Below are 15,590 nucleotides of genomic sequence, written 5' to 3' on the forward strand. Positions count from 1 at the left end.
GGATTCGGAGCTGAACCAGTTTATAAGAGATTATTGTACTATAAGAGGTGTATTGTCTATAGTGCAATATTCCAGGGCTGGTGGAACAATGCTCTGAAGAGCTCACAAGTCTGTTTCACAACAGAGCTGGCATTTGGCCAGAAGCTGGTGTTTGCCAAATGAAAACTACAATGGTAAAAATAAATAAATAAATAAAAATAAAAACTTCCTATCTTCCAACGTTGGAACGATGGGAAGATGGGGAAAAAAGGGAAGTGGAAACTAAAATAAAGACAATATTTCCACCCTCCTCTGCCTTAAGTTATTAGGCCAAGGTCTGTGCCTGAGTTGAGGGATAAAAGAAGCTTTGAATTAGATGATATAAAAGTGTTGATATTATACTTGACTGTTCATTTTAACACTTACAAGTGAGTGTAAGTTACCCAGATAAAATGATTTAACACCGGAAGTAACTGAAAAAGTGTAGAGATCTGCCTGAAATATTCAGAGCCGAAAAAGGAGATTTGAATTAAAATAGAGACAAATGAACCTTTTGTTTTGCTTATATGGTCATTGAGGTCAGTCATTCTGTAAACTGAATATACAATATGCCAGCTGTAATACCCATAAAGCCATGTTTTCTCATCTTTGTATGTCCAGGTCTTGGTGAAATGTCTTGCACAAAGCAGGGAATAAGTAGATATTTTTAAAACATAAAGTAAATTAATGTATGTTAAAAGATTGATATGCCTCAAAATAAGTATGAAGCTTAGTAATAGAGTCAATGTAATATAAAGCAATTTTTAAAACTATGATTTCAAATAAAGTTTAAAATTTAAGATAATTGGCTGATGGTAATTCTAGTGATTTGAAAAAAATAAACAATTTTATGAATTATGAAGATATAATTTACTTAGTTAAATTTCAATAGTGGTTAAGACATAGGACCTAAAGTAATATGACCTTGGTTGATGGTGCAATTTAGCCATTTCTTTTAATATTTCTTTGACCTTGGGCAAAGAAATTAGCCTGAGGCTCAGTTTCTTTGTCAATAGGAGTAAATACTACTTTTGTCTTAGGTGTGTCAGGAGAACAAATTTTAAAAGATAATGAAGTGTATTTATCATACCAATATATATACAGAGAATACGCAGTAGATAATATTTTTAACAGTAAAAACAGTAACAGTAAAAAAAAATCTTCTTCACCGATTTTTTTTTTTTTTTTTTTTTTTTTTGAGACAGAGTTTTGCTCTTGTTGCCCAGGCTGGAGTACAATGGCGCCATCTCGGCTCACTGAAACCTCCGCCTCCCGAGTTCGAGTGATTCTCCTGCCTCAGCCTCCCAAGTAGCTGGGATTACAGGCATGTGCCACCACGCTGGGCTAATTTTGTATTTTTAGGTGAGACGGGGTTTTCTCCATGTTGGTCAGGCTGGTCTCGAACTCCCGACCTCAGGTGATCTGGCCGCCTTGGCCTCCCAAAGTGCTGGGATTACAGGCATGAGCCACTGCGCCCGGCCTTTCACTGATATTTTTTAAGTTAACATTTTTACTCCATGTGCTAGTTGTGCTGTTTCTCCCTACGAATAATGAAATAAACGAGAAAACATACCTAATCCTTTCCTCTTAGTATCTTACAACAATAATTGGAGCTATTTGTATACTCTACTCTAAGCTTTGAAGAATTCTGTATTTTTTCATCTGAAATCTAAGTTACCTTATTAAGAAAATATTTTTAGAAAGCCATGGCTGGTTGTTTCTACAAACGTTTATACCATGAGAAAATTTGGTTACATATCTCAAAATATAATGCTATTACGGAGGTTCTTGAAAATGTAATTATCAATTTGTTTCACAAACATATTTTAAAACCAGATTAGTGAGATGACAAATGGGCAGAGATAATTACAGATTCTAAAGACAGCATTAATACTTTGACTATATATTTTATCTTTCTGGTATTAATTTTCCTTTAGAAAATTGGAAGTCTTAAATGTAGGCAGAAGTGTTTGTATTCATATATTCTGTCTTAAATATATATTTTAATATACTTTATTTAAAAAGTTGACAGCATGAATTACATGTCCACGATCAATTATATTGATATACTTACAGAATGTTAGTCACCACCCTTTATTTTTAAATTATCTTATTACTTTTTTCATAGCTTACTGAAATCACTATGTAAAAAATGAGTTCTCAATGACAATAATTTAATCATATATACATTTGCTGATAATTTTACCCTTTTACTAATGTAGATAGGCAACATTTAATTTGAAAATCACATACGAGTTGAATGGAAACAGACAAATATCTGAATTAAAATTTAAATGATAACATACAAATGTTTTAAAAATGTAATTCATTTTTGTGCTCTAGCTGAAGCTGTTAGGGTTATAGTCTATGAATCCAGAAAAATAATAACTTGTTTCTATAAGCTGAATGAACTGGATGAAAAAATGCTGAATGGGGAAAACTGATCTATTGTTACTGAACTGAACAGAAATTTTAAAATCTGAGAAGTATAAATAAGCTCTTTCAAAATTTTCCTTACATGCATAAACTGGATTCTGATTTTTTGCAACATACAATAGTTTAGCTTCATTAAGCAGTCTTTAATCCAACAGTTTAACTCTCTCTGGACTCTTGAAATCTTATTTCTGATAGTTTTATGCCCATGGTGAGAGAAAAAAAGAAATATTGCTAAGAATTGAATTTCCCCATCTCCTTTTTATGAAGTCTCCAGTAGCGTTGCCTCATTTAGTCAACATATGCTTGGTTTAAAATGGAACGAAATTGATCTCTAAGCACATGCCACACAATCTGGGGAGGGCTCAAACCCCCTAAATGTAATCAGCTGCCACTTCCACAGTTGCCTGATAAACACTGTGGAATTCCATCGTTAAGACTCTGAGTATCAGAAAAGAGGAATAAGGGGACATTTATAGGAGACAGATCTTAATAAATCTATATTACATATACTTTATTACAGTAGAAATGGAAATGTTAGGAACATAGTACAAAGAAAATAAGATACAAAAATACACTATACAATTGTGTTAAATTTCAACTGAATGCTTGGAAGGTGGCCCTAAAATAGCTCCAGAAGACAAGTGAAGTAAAAACGATTTTTTTCCTTCTTTTTTTTTTTTTTTTTTTGAGACGGAGTCTCACTCTGTCGCCCAGGCTGGAGTGCAGTGGCGCGATCTCGGCTCACTGCAAGCTCCGCCTCCCGGGTTCACGCCATTCTCCTGCCTCAGCCTCCTGAGTAGCTGGAACTACAGGCGCCCGCTACCACGCCCGGCTAATTTTTTGTATTATTAGTAGAGACAGGGTTTCACCTTGTTAGCCAGGATGGTCTCGATCTCCTGACCTCGTGATCTGCCCGCCTCGGCCTCCCAAAGTGCTGGGATTACGGGCATGAGCCACGTGCCCGGCCGCAAAAATGATTTTTGTTGCCCATTTATACTTTTTTCTAAAAGAACCACCAAAGTAAAGTGCCAGGATGTGTGTCCAATCTCGCTTTCCCTTACCAGCTTGATTAGCCTCCACAGCCAAGTCCCTGTTTCTGTAATTGCTTTTCAGTCTTTGGGTATAAAAATTCTCGACGGAAGCAGACGGTGCTGATGAAAACTCAATCATTCCGTTACTCACTTCCCAGCAGCATCTGTCCTATGTCTAGGAGGAATGTGAAACCACACTCCCCATGTATTTATCATGCAGTGATGGGCATTGAAGACTCCGTTCTAGCTTCAATCAGGGGAATTTTCCCTTAAAAATAACTTCATACACTACATACTAATTTAACAGTATAAATGAAATCTAGCTATAGGCAAAAGAAATCTAAAGAATCTATACACCATAAAATTGGTGTCTTTTGCGTTGAGAGAAATACATTGTGCTCTGTTTTTGAGTTTGATCTTGAATCAAAGTTGCTTATAATGTTTTTCAAAATCTTTGACATTGTGTTAGTTTCATTATAAGAATCTGAGACAGGAAATAAATGCCGATGAGGATGCAGAGAAAGGGGAACATTTATACACCTTTGGTAGAAATGTAAAATAGTACAGCCATTATGAAAACCAATATGAGGCTCCTCAAAGAACTAAGAAATATAAAAACTAAAAATATAACTACCATATAATTCAGGAGCCCCACTGCTGGATATTTATCCAAAAGAAAGAAAAGCAGTATATCAAAGAGATATCTGCTCATCTATGTTTACTGCAGCACTATTCTTAATAGCCAAGTTACGCAGTCAACGTAAGAGTCCATCAACAGATGAAAAGAGAGAGAGAAAATGGTATCTTTGCATAATGGAATATTATGCAGTCATAATAAATAATGAAATCCTGTCGTTTGCAACAACATGGAGGAAACTGGAGGACATTATGTTAAGTGAAATTGCCAGGCACAGAAAGACAAATGTTGCATGTTCTCATTCATATGTGGGAGCTAAATTAATTGATTTCATGAAGATAGTAAATAGAATGGTGGTCACCAGAGGCTGAGAAGGGTAGTGGGGAGGGAGGATAAAGAAGGGTTTCAATGGGTACCAAAATAGAGTTACATAGAAGGAATAAGATCTAGTGTTTGGTAACACAATAAAATGACTATAGTTAACAATAATTTATGGTACATTTCAAAATAACTAGAGAAGACAATTTGGAATGTTCCTAACACTTAGAAATAATAAATGTTTGAAGTGAAGAATATTTCAGTTTCCCAGATTCAATGATTGTAAATTGTATGCTTGTATTAAAATATTACATATACTCCATAAACATGTGTAACTATTATGAGTCCATAAAACACAATTTAAACAAACAAACTGTAACTATAACTTTTGATGGAAGAGATTTGTCTCTGTCTTCCTTTTGACAATCCATTTTCCTCTTTTCAAGTCTTTTCTCCTTTCTCATTTTCAATTTAAAATAGGGGTTTAAAGACCTACTTTTTCTTAAAAATTTTGTTTCAAGATGCTTTCACTTTTGCAGATGGTGGAATGCCATGTGCTGTTAGTTTGTTCTCATGCTGCTAATAAAGACATACCTGAGACTAGGTAATTTATATGAAAAAGGAGAATTAATGGACTTGCTGTTCCACAGGGCTGGGAGAGCTTCATAATCATGGCAGACAAAAGAGGAGAAAGGCACATCTTACATGGCAGCAGGCAAGAGAGAGCACATGCAGGGAAACTCCTTTTTATAAAACCATCAGATCTCATGAGACCTACTCATTATCATGAGAACAGCACAGGAAAAACCCACCCCCATGACTCAATTACCTCCCACCGGGTCCCTCCTATAACACATGGGGACCATTACAATTCAAGGTGAGATCTGAGTGGAGACACAGCCAAACGAAATCACCTATAATTATTTCAATTGTTTGGATACCTCAATAAATCTAATCCCTTATCTGTTAGAACACAGTATTTTTTAAAAAAATCTCAATTACTTCAGGTTTTACTATTTATCTCAATTTCTTTAAAAGTATAATACTTCTTTCAAAAATCCTTTCCTTGACAGAATTCTTGAAAGAAATTTAGGATGGCCTCCAGTAGAATAGTATTAGGCATTAGGTATTTACTTGCTCTATTTTATGATATTTTGCAGAAGAGAGTACATAATTTTACTGCATTTAAACAAGCAGTTATTGAACCCTGTATATTTTTTAGTTGTGGGATTTTCTCCTTAAAACATGAGAAATATTACTTCATTGTTTTAATGTTCATAATTGAGTGAAATATAAAGCTGATCTTATTTTCAACACTTGCTAAAATATTACTTTTTCTGTTAAGAATTTTCAGAAAAATTTCCCTCTTGAAATTTAAAACTTCACACAGAAAATGTTATAACACTGATCCCTGCTTATTAATATTTTTTATTGAACACACTAAGACTTCATGATTTTTCAGGTAATTTTATTCAGATCCAGAAAGTGTATGATTTTTCTTTCACTGTATCTTTCACTATTAGTTTTGATCTGCTTTTATGTTTTCAATTTCAGGAATGTTTATTGTTTTCAAATTTGGTTTGGTGTTTTTACCTGCATGCCCATTACAGACTCTCATATGTTTCCATCTCTCTTTACTTATCATTTTTTCATTCTTCATCATGCTTTCCTGCAGCAATTTTTGCGGAAATGTGTGTGTTCTGCACAAGAGGTTTTGAATAGTTGTGCGGTAGACCAGAAAACTAGGTGGTTCACACTGCTAACAAAGGCCTCTAGTCAAATCAGAAAGATTTGATTATGGCAGAGTTTCACAGAAAATTGCTCTGGCCAAAGACGGCCATCTTCTTCCAAATTTCTTGAGAGGAGACTTTATTGTAACGTCACTTGTGGGAGCCGGTACTGTGCAAAGACTATTCTATCAGGAGCCAAATATTATATAATAATTCAAAAAAATTAGGGTCATAATTTTACATATAAAAGTATTGGTGGTAACATTTTGTGTTTTTCTGTCATCTAAAGTTTGCTATTAACTAATTTGCTTTCTATATAACAGTAAGAAAGATTTAGCTTTTCTCCAACATTACATAACCAAAGTCTGTTGTATCTTAAATGTGCTCAATATTAACTACCAAAATGTCCTCATCTATGTCCATCACCCTTCTATACTTTAAAAGTGTAACTCAAATGTTGAATTAAATTAAAATAATAGGTACACCACAAAGAGAAGGAAACTGAAATAGCAGATAAAATAATTGGCAAACAAACATGGTTATAGTATAATCATCAGCAACAAAATAATCAAGAAACAAAATCAGTGATTCAATTCAAGATGACATTTTCAAAATTATCTTGATTAACATTTTCCAAAGCAATGATCAAATTTTCTTCTAAGTTAAATTCTCGCCACACACACACACACACACACACGCTTATGTAAATACATATCTATTGATATTTGCATCTCAATGTATTTTCTTCTTTACCTAACAAAATCATGTCATTTTCTATATTTCTTCTTTTTAGTGTACTCTAAGATAAATTATAATTTTGTGTACATCTCAAAGTATTTACTCATTAATTATTTTTTATTGACCCATGTCACTGTTGCTTGTAAGTAAACAGATTGGCTTCTAAAATCAGTCACAAAATCCAGATTAATCGATTGAGCTACCACTTACTTCTACCTAAGTAGCATGCATAATATCAGTTGTGCTTCATTTTCAGGGCCAGATGGTAGACCTCTTTATCTGCCATAAAGATTAAAGCAGGCAGCTTTCTGGGATGGTGTCAAAAGCCCTGGTCAGTTGTGAGTGGAGGAACAAAGATAAACATAACCTAATAGTAACTGGATTTTGTATTAGATAATAGGCCAGATGAAGATGAACTATCCAACCCTACCTCTTTTCTAGATATTCAAGTGAAATACATAAATTCCATAAATATTTCTCTTCCTATGGAAGAGAAAGAGAGATGTAGGAAGTAGCATATATTCTGTTTTTCTGACATATTTGCACCTGGAAAGAACCACTGAGTTGCCGGGCAGTTCTATGAGACAATTCATAGTCCACGTGAAGTATCAAGTTACAAAAAAATTCTCTGCAGATTGTTGAATGCAAATATATGCAAATATTAAATATATGAATATATATACATATTCACATATATCCATATATATATACACACACACACACACATACATATATCCATGATGAACATGCCGCTATTTTGTTTGCTCCTGTTGATTATTTTATGGATATACTAAAACACCTAGTGTCGGACGGTTGGGCACGCCAGCAAATAGCATTAAATTCCTACACTGTGGTGCTTTACTCTGGTTGTCTCCAATAAGTTAATGATGTTAATTATTTAATTGAATGTTGTTGGCATGCCAACAGCTCTCTTGCCTGTTTCCTTCTTTGCTCTCTGAAAATGTACTTGACATGGGAAACATGACAGTCTTCTTTCCTTAGAGGGTCAGGTACTTTTAACATTTAACATGGCCCTCTTCAATGAACAAAATTCAACACTCCTTACACATCAGAGAAATCCAAGTAGGTCTGCTTAAAAACTTTTGTGGCTGCCTACTTTGAACGAACTCAGGTAATGGTACTACAGGTGTAAAGGAGGAAAAATCATCTTCATTAAGATGAGGAAGAATAAGTGTCACAGAAGGAAAGCATTAAAATCATGATTTTGGCCTTGAAATTCAGTATACCTTGCTGTTTTGCTCCAAAAGTTATGATGCAATGTGTGATTTATGGGTTCTTACCTGGAATCCCCAAGTGATAGCCAGTAGTAAAGTTTGCTTTAAACCCTCCTCTTGCCAACACATCGTTAGTGATGAGAAGCACAGTCATTCTGTTGGTGGTAGAGAACACATCCTTTACTGGGCCAGGCCCTGTGTACACAGCTGTTCCAAAGGAAAACGAGATAATCAGTGAGATGATCCTTTGGATCTAGAAGGAAATGTACCCCACATCTCAGTTCCATCTGCCAGACGTAGGGCTATATGCTACATGGCTCGCTCATAGAGCAGCCACAAGTAAATGAACACACACATTCTTTTACATTTTGAACACTTTTCAACAAAGCAAACTTCTCTTTAAATTTTGATATTTCTTGAGGTTTGTGCAACTCTATAATGTAATGATGAATTACTTATAATATATGTGACTTAGTACCACTGCTATTCAAAGTTCATGTTATCCCAGACAAATGACTGACTACTTATAAAGACCTTTATAAAACAATGGAGTTTATGGTCACCTTTACTAAATTTTTGACCAAACATATTCAGTATTTTTTTGTATGTGGAATCATAAACCTAATCTGAAGGATGGATTATTTAGAGATTGAGAATATTAACTACATGGTGGCTTTTAAACCTTTTCCCCTTAATCCCTCAGCTTTGGGGATTTCATAAACAATAAAACATTCTTTACTATATTTCAGCTAATTAAAAAATACATTTATTAAAAAAAGTTTTATATATTGGAAGCCCTGAAAGTGATTCAGTTACAAAAGACCTTCCTGCCTACAAATTTTAAAACAATAAATCAGAGATCTTTCTGGAATTCTTATTTATTTTTCAATGATTTGTTTAACTATTAACAGATGAAACGATACGTTTTAATTTTTTAGATGATGAGAACTCTGAAGTTTTTATTTGAAGAATAATTTGATATAAAATAGAAAAACTATTTAAAACTTTTTTATATGTGTATAAAAAACCAAATTTCAGATTCCTCAGTTCTTGCCACCCTTCTAGTCCCAAAAAAATTTTCTTTATTTGTTCTATGTGTGGCTCCCAAAATCCTCTCCCAGGAAGCTCACACTCTAGAACTTTGTGAGATTTTGCTGTAGAATTCCACATAAGGGTTGACTGATGAAAAGGTTGGGGAACCCTCCCCACCACACTGTCCCTTGATGTGCCCTAGAAAATTTTCTCTGGAGTATTCATTGATTAGGTGCAGCATTCATGTGATTGTATCCTGACTGCATATCTATTAGATCAGATTTTACAATACTTGATGAATACAAGTCCAAAGCACAGTTAGATAAAACACTTTTTTGTGTGTGGGAGGGCGATAAAACACTTTTTAGTTGTATCATTTCATTCATCAAAATTGATCATTTGAGCATCTTTATTTAATGTGTGACTTATCAAGAGACACCTTTTTCTTAAAAATGACCAGCCTGGCCAACATGGTGAAACCCTGTCTCTACTAAAAATACAAAAAATTAGCCGGGCGAGGTGGTGGGCGCCTGTAATCCAATCTACTCTGGAGGCTGAGGCAGGAGGATCGCTTAAACCAAGGAGACAGAGGTTTCAGTGAGCTGAGATCGCACCACTGCACTCCAGCCTGGGTGACAGAGTGAGGCTCCATCTCAACAACAACAGCAACAACAAAAAATAGTGGTAGTTAGATAACATGTTAGCTATTATGTTTGACTGATAGCTTTTTAGTGTGTCAGCATGTATTCTATGATCTATAGAATACACAAAATTTCCTCTATAATAGTACACTCTATAATAGCACAAAAATTTCCTCTACGAGAGTACACTCTCCCTAGCCTTATTTTAAAATAATCAATAAATAAAAAAGAAAAATAAACTGGTCAATTTTTGAAGCATTCTCAGGTACCTACACAGAAGCAGCTAGTACTAGAGACACAGCCAAAGTAATAATAAAATGTAAAGTAAAACTCATTAAAAATTTTGTATAACACAATTTGAATAGTTTGAAGTAAAATAAAAACTGATTTAAGAGCTATCTTTGGACATCCGATGTACACATAAAGAGAACTACATAATGGGTGTCCTTAGCTTCTAGTCTCCAATGGGTAGTGCTTGTGGTAGTCAATTAATACCAGCTGGTAGGAACTGATGACTCAAAAATATTGTCCAAAATAGTTAAACTCATGGAGATAGAGAGTAGAATGATGGTTACAAGTGGCTGGAAAGGGTACTGGGAGGGGTGGTGGAGTGAGGATGATCAATGGATACAAAAATATAGTTAGAATGAATAAGATCTAGTATTTGATAGCACAATAGGGTGACCACAGCCAATAATAAGTTACTGCATATTTAAAAATAACTAAAAGAATATAATTGGGTTGTAACACAAAGACAGGAAAAATGCTTGAGGTGATGGATACAGTATTCACACTGATGTGATTATTATGCATTGTAGGCCTGTATCAAAATATCTCATGTATCCCATAAATACACACACCTACTATGTACCCATGAAAATTAAGAACAAATTTAAAAAGTAAAAATAATTAGTCCTGCTTTGTGAAGAACGTTCAAGAAAAATATTACGTTGTCACTATTTTAAATATACCCTATATTGTAAGTTCCACATAAACTCATGTCACTTTACTATTGTATTTTCATTTTGCAAGTTGTAAAAGAGTGATTACATTAATTAAGAAACGCTCTTTCCATCAGCACAACATCTTGAGCTTTACAACCTTTACAATATTCAGATTGCAGACTTACCTAAGAGCAAGGAATCAGCTTCTTCACCATCTCTTATTTCAACTACATCATTAATATTTTCTAAGTCAAATTCTTGAAAATGAAGTTGTATATTCTTTCCTTTTTGTGCATTTAAAATCCAAACACCTAAAAAGTAAGAAGTAACATTTAATTTGGAACACACTTGGTGATTTCTCTTAAAAGCTTCACTCTCTTGAGAATTTCAAATAACTTAAAAAAAAATCAATTTTTTTTCCACTTCATGAAAATCAGTGTTTCAAGGTGTTTCTTTTTTCTTTTCATTATTTTTTTTTTGGTGAGAAAATATATTGGTTTAGTCAATAATATTTATAGTAACATTTCAATTAAATTTGAAATTAGTATAATTGATATTTTTATGAAATGGAATACTTTAATCAAAGTTTACAAATATTATTTTACCTCTACAATATAACATTTATGAATATCAAAGGATACTAAAATTATAGTTTCATTTATTTAATTTTCCATGATCAAATTTAGAAGAAAATTAGGTAATTAAAATCCACTTTATAGGACAAGTAAGCTTTAATATTTATTTTAAAATTTTTGCATTTATTTACATTTAGTTCATTAAAAAAACAAAATAAAACAAGACTAGCAGCATCAATAAACACTTCTTGTTTTTATTGATTTCGTAAATAATTCAACCTTCAGATTTTTTTCTAGGCTATTCTTCTGTCATTCTGTATTAGTTTTCTCATTCACTCTTAAGAAATATAATTATATTTATATAGTAAAATTTCTGTCTTTATTTTCTGCTCTTTTCTCAGATGCAGGCAAATTTATTGACTTATTTACTGTATATGGCTGTACATATTTCAAATTCAACATGTTCTAAAGAAAAAGCAGAATTATCTCTTTTGCAAACTCATTTATCTTATTCTTCCTATCTCAGTGGCACTACTAATCATCCACTCATAGTTCTCTATACTTGAAACCTCAGCACCTTCCTTGACCTCCTTTCTCCTACCACATCCAATCAATCACCTAAGCCTGTTATTACTACCTCCAACATCCTTTGAACCCCATTTACTTCTCAACGTCCCTTGCCACCACAACAAGAGTTCAAATCACTATAGTTTCTCATCTCCTAATTGGTGATGCTGATGATTCTCATCCCTTACCATCTATCTCTGATCTAAAATGCAAGCTCGTTTTTATCGCCATTTTCCTGTAAACCATTCAAAGACTCCCTAGTGCTCTCAGAATAAATTCAAACTTCATAACATGGTGTAAAATTCTTTCACACTTCTAATTTTACCCATTACCATTATTTAATTTTTCTTGGAGATTCAAGAAACAGTTGTCTCCTACTTTGGTATGTCAAGGACTCTCCACAGAGTCCTGCCTTTACCCTTATTATAACAGTATTTTGGACATTTTGTGCCTGACAACATATCTGAGTCACCATCTATACTGTGCTACATTTGTGTCTTCTTTACTTACTTCAGATTAAGGAAATAAAGTATTGAATACACATTTGTCAAATAAACAAACATTTTTAAATTTAATAAATTTCTCCAAATTGTTTAAATGTTCCACTTCTTGTTGGATTTTTCAGATTATCACTTTGTTCAAATGATGTTTAAAAGATGTCTTCAGGCCGGGCACGGTGGCTCAAGCCTGTAATCCCAGCACTTTGGGAGGCCGAGAAGGGCAGATCATGAAGTCAGCAGATCGAGACCATCCTGGCTAACACGGTGAAACCCCGTCTCTACTAAAAATACAAAAAATTTAGCAGGGCGTGGTGGCGGGTGCCTGTAGCTCCAGCTACTCAGGAGGCTGAGGCAGGAGAATGGTGTGAAACCAGGAGGCGGAGCTTGCAGTGAGCCGAGATCGCGCCACTGCACTCCAGCCTGGGCGACAGAGCGAGACTCCATCTCAAAAAAAAAAAAAAAAAAAGATGTCTTCAGTGTGAAGCAGAGATAACTCTGTTTCCCCAAAGAAGTCAAATTAGATTAGTTGCTGTTTATTTTTTGGGGATGAGGTATTTGTCTACAATATTGACCCTATATGCACCTATGAAAGTGATGCTCTCTTATCTCTTGATCATCTGAAGGAACAAGGTTGGCTTTTTCTGAAGACACATTTTTCCCGCCATTGAGGCATTTCTTTCATTGACAGAATTTTCCATTTAGCTTAGTGGTCTTAATAAGGCACGACCATGGAAAGATGTTTGTTACCCAGTCCAGACTCCTGAAGTGGAACCTTTGTAGGATGGGCTAGGGAATCTGCATCTCCAACACAATCTTTATGTATCTTTATATGAGTTTATCTATTTAGGAACATTGATGTAGAGGTAGTCTTTATGCAGTTTTAGCAAACTATTTTCTCTAGACAAATTTTTTAGTGATCTTTCTTATAATTTTATTTTTTATACTGGAAATAATTACATAACTGTAGCTATCTGCTTTATTGGCTCTAGTGTATATTTGCAAAAAGTGTGAATGCTACAACTGGTTCTTTACTTTTTAATACTTTCCATTGTCTTTGTCCTATGAAATTGCAAACTTGTTAAACACACTATAGACATTATATGCACAAACAAGGAGAGTGATTTAGAAAGCGGTGTCTGGAGTAACACTGGTTCTCTCACTGTTGTTATTCAACTTCTAAATTTGGAATTATAATAATGACACCTGCTTCAAGAAGTTCTTGTGGGAAATGAATGAAATAATGTATATTGGGCATTAACACAGTGCCTGGCATGAAACAAATGCTATATATATTTAGCAATTATTGTTATTTTTGTTGTTATATTAAGCAATCTTATAGGTAGACATGATAGGTGTACCCATGTTTGACAAATTTATAATCTACTTTGCTGCGTCAAGGGGAGATCTACATTTCATATGGACATTTGTTTCTGATGACCTGGAAAAGAAATGACTCACAGAAAGCCAGATTAGGGTAGCTGTTTGGAAAGTTCATAGAACTGAATGTTGTATTTGGCTCCCACAGCTCAAAAGGTCCTCCACAGTCCGCTGAAAAGGAAAGCAATGGGAAATCATCAGTAATACAATGTTTATTTCAGAGAGATAATACCATATGCCAGCGAATTTTCAATTACATTTCTTAGAATACAAATTTTGACAAGTAAATTTTAGAGTCATGTTAGGGTAAATGCTGCAGTTTAAGTAAAGGAAAAATACAGTTAAATAGATAAGAGCTCTAATGATCAGTGATGTTGAGCTTTTTTTCATGTGATTGTTGGCCGCATGTATGTTACCTTTTGAAAAGTGTTCATGTCCTTTGCCCACTTTTTTGTGGGGTTGTTTATTCTTTTTCTTATAAATTTAAGTTCTTTATAGAAGCTGGATATTGGATCTTTGTCAGATGCATAATTTGCAAAAGGTACCATCTGACACCAGTCAGAATGGCTATTAGTAAAAAGTCAAAAAATAACAGATATTGGAGAGTTTGTGGGAAAAAATGAATGCTTATAGACTGTTGGTGGGAATGTAAATTAGTTAAACTATGTGGAAGACAGTGTGGTAATTTCTCAAAGACCTAAAGACAGAAATACTATTTGACCCAGCAATTCCGCTACTCGGTATATACCCAAAGGGATATAAATCATTCTATTATAAAGACACATGCACACGTTGTTTCATTGCAGCGCTATTCAAAATAGGAAAGACATTGAATCAACCTAAATGTCCATCAATGATAGACTGGATAAAGAAAAGGTGGTACATATATACCATGGAATACTATGCAGTAATAAAGAATAATAAGATCATGACATTTGCAGGGACATGGATGGAGCTGGGGACCATTATCCTTAGCAAACTAACACAAGAACAGAAAATCAAATTCTGCATGTTCTCACTTATAAGTGAAAGCTAAATGATGAGAGCACATGGACACACAGAGGGAAACAACACACACTGGGGCCTTTCAGAGGGTGGAGAGTGGTACGAGGAAGGGGAATCAGGAAAAATCACTTGTGAGTACTAGGCTTAATACCTATGTGATAAAATAATCTGTACAACCAACCTCCATGACACAAGTTTACCTGTGTAACAAACCTGCACTTGTTCCCCTGAACTTAAAAGTAAAAAAGAAAATTGGAAAAAAAAATAGATAAGAACTTCTCAAAATTTCTTTAGCATTCTTATGGCCTTTGTGAATCTTCAAGAAAGCATGATATGCACAGCACTTCCCTAAAATTATTTGTACAAAGGAAATTTTTTGTCAAATATCTTTTATAAATAGGTTTAATAAACCAAGATATAAAATCCCTACTGTAGAAAATGTTTACCTAAAATAAAATGAATTCAATATTTACCACTCTCTAACAAGAAAGGCTAGTAAATCATTTAATTCTGCAATTCTTGATTTTCCTTTTTTTTTTTCATTTATTTATTTATTTTTTGGTAGTCTTAAGGGAAAGCTTCACTATTCTGCACATTGATAGTAAGGAAAGGGAGACAAAGTGAAACTTCATTTGCTTAATAAATGCTTAATCAATGCCCCGATCTGGTAGCCAACATTGCGCAGAAGCCAGGTTGAGACGGGTAATTATTAAGGCAAATTTATTAAAACAACAGAGCACAGATCTTCCAGCTCAGAGTCTGACACTTTAAGTAGGTAGATTAACTTTATAAAATTCTTAACATAC

At 34.1% G+C, this 15,590-nt stretch overlaps 1 protein-coding gene and 1 long non-coding RNA gene across 5 annotated transcripts in view; one reads left to right on the plus strand and one right to left on the minus strand.

Annotated features, from left to right (window-relative positions):
* The window catches only part of TMPRSS15 (transmembrane serine protease 15), a 214,670-nt gene that overhangs the window by 49,091 nt on the left and 149,989 nt on the right, over window positions 1–15,590 (minus strand). For all 4 annotated transcript variants that reach the window (XM_063803339.1, XM_063803340.1, NM_001428064.1 and 1 more), the window contains 3 exons: window positions 13,861–13,950; window positions 10,946–11,071; window positions 8,210–8,350 (listed from right to left, as the gene is read on the minus strand). In XM_063803339.1, the coding sequence (XP_063659409.1) occupies window positions 8,210–8,350; window positions 10,946–11,071; window positions 13,861–13,950 (357 nt within the window). The remainder of the gene's footprint in view (window positions 1–8,209; window positions 8,351–10,945; window positions 11,072–13,860; window positions 13,951–15,590) is intronic.
* LOC107970184 (uncharacterized) overlaps window positions 1–15,590 on the plus strand; it is a 36,536-nt gene that overhangs the window by 11,829 nt on the left and 9,117 nt on the right. The gene's annotated exons all lie outside the window — the stretch shown is intronic.

This window comes from Pan troglodytes, chromosome 22, assembly GCF_028858775.2.
Source record: "Pan troglodytes isolate AG18354 chromosome 22, NHGRI_mPanTro3-v2.0_pri, whole genome shotgun sequence".
Lineage (NCBI taxonomy): Eukaryota > Metazoa > Chordata > Mammalia > Primates > Hominidae > Pan > Pan troglodytes.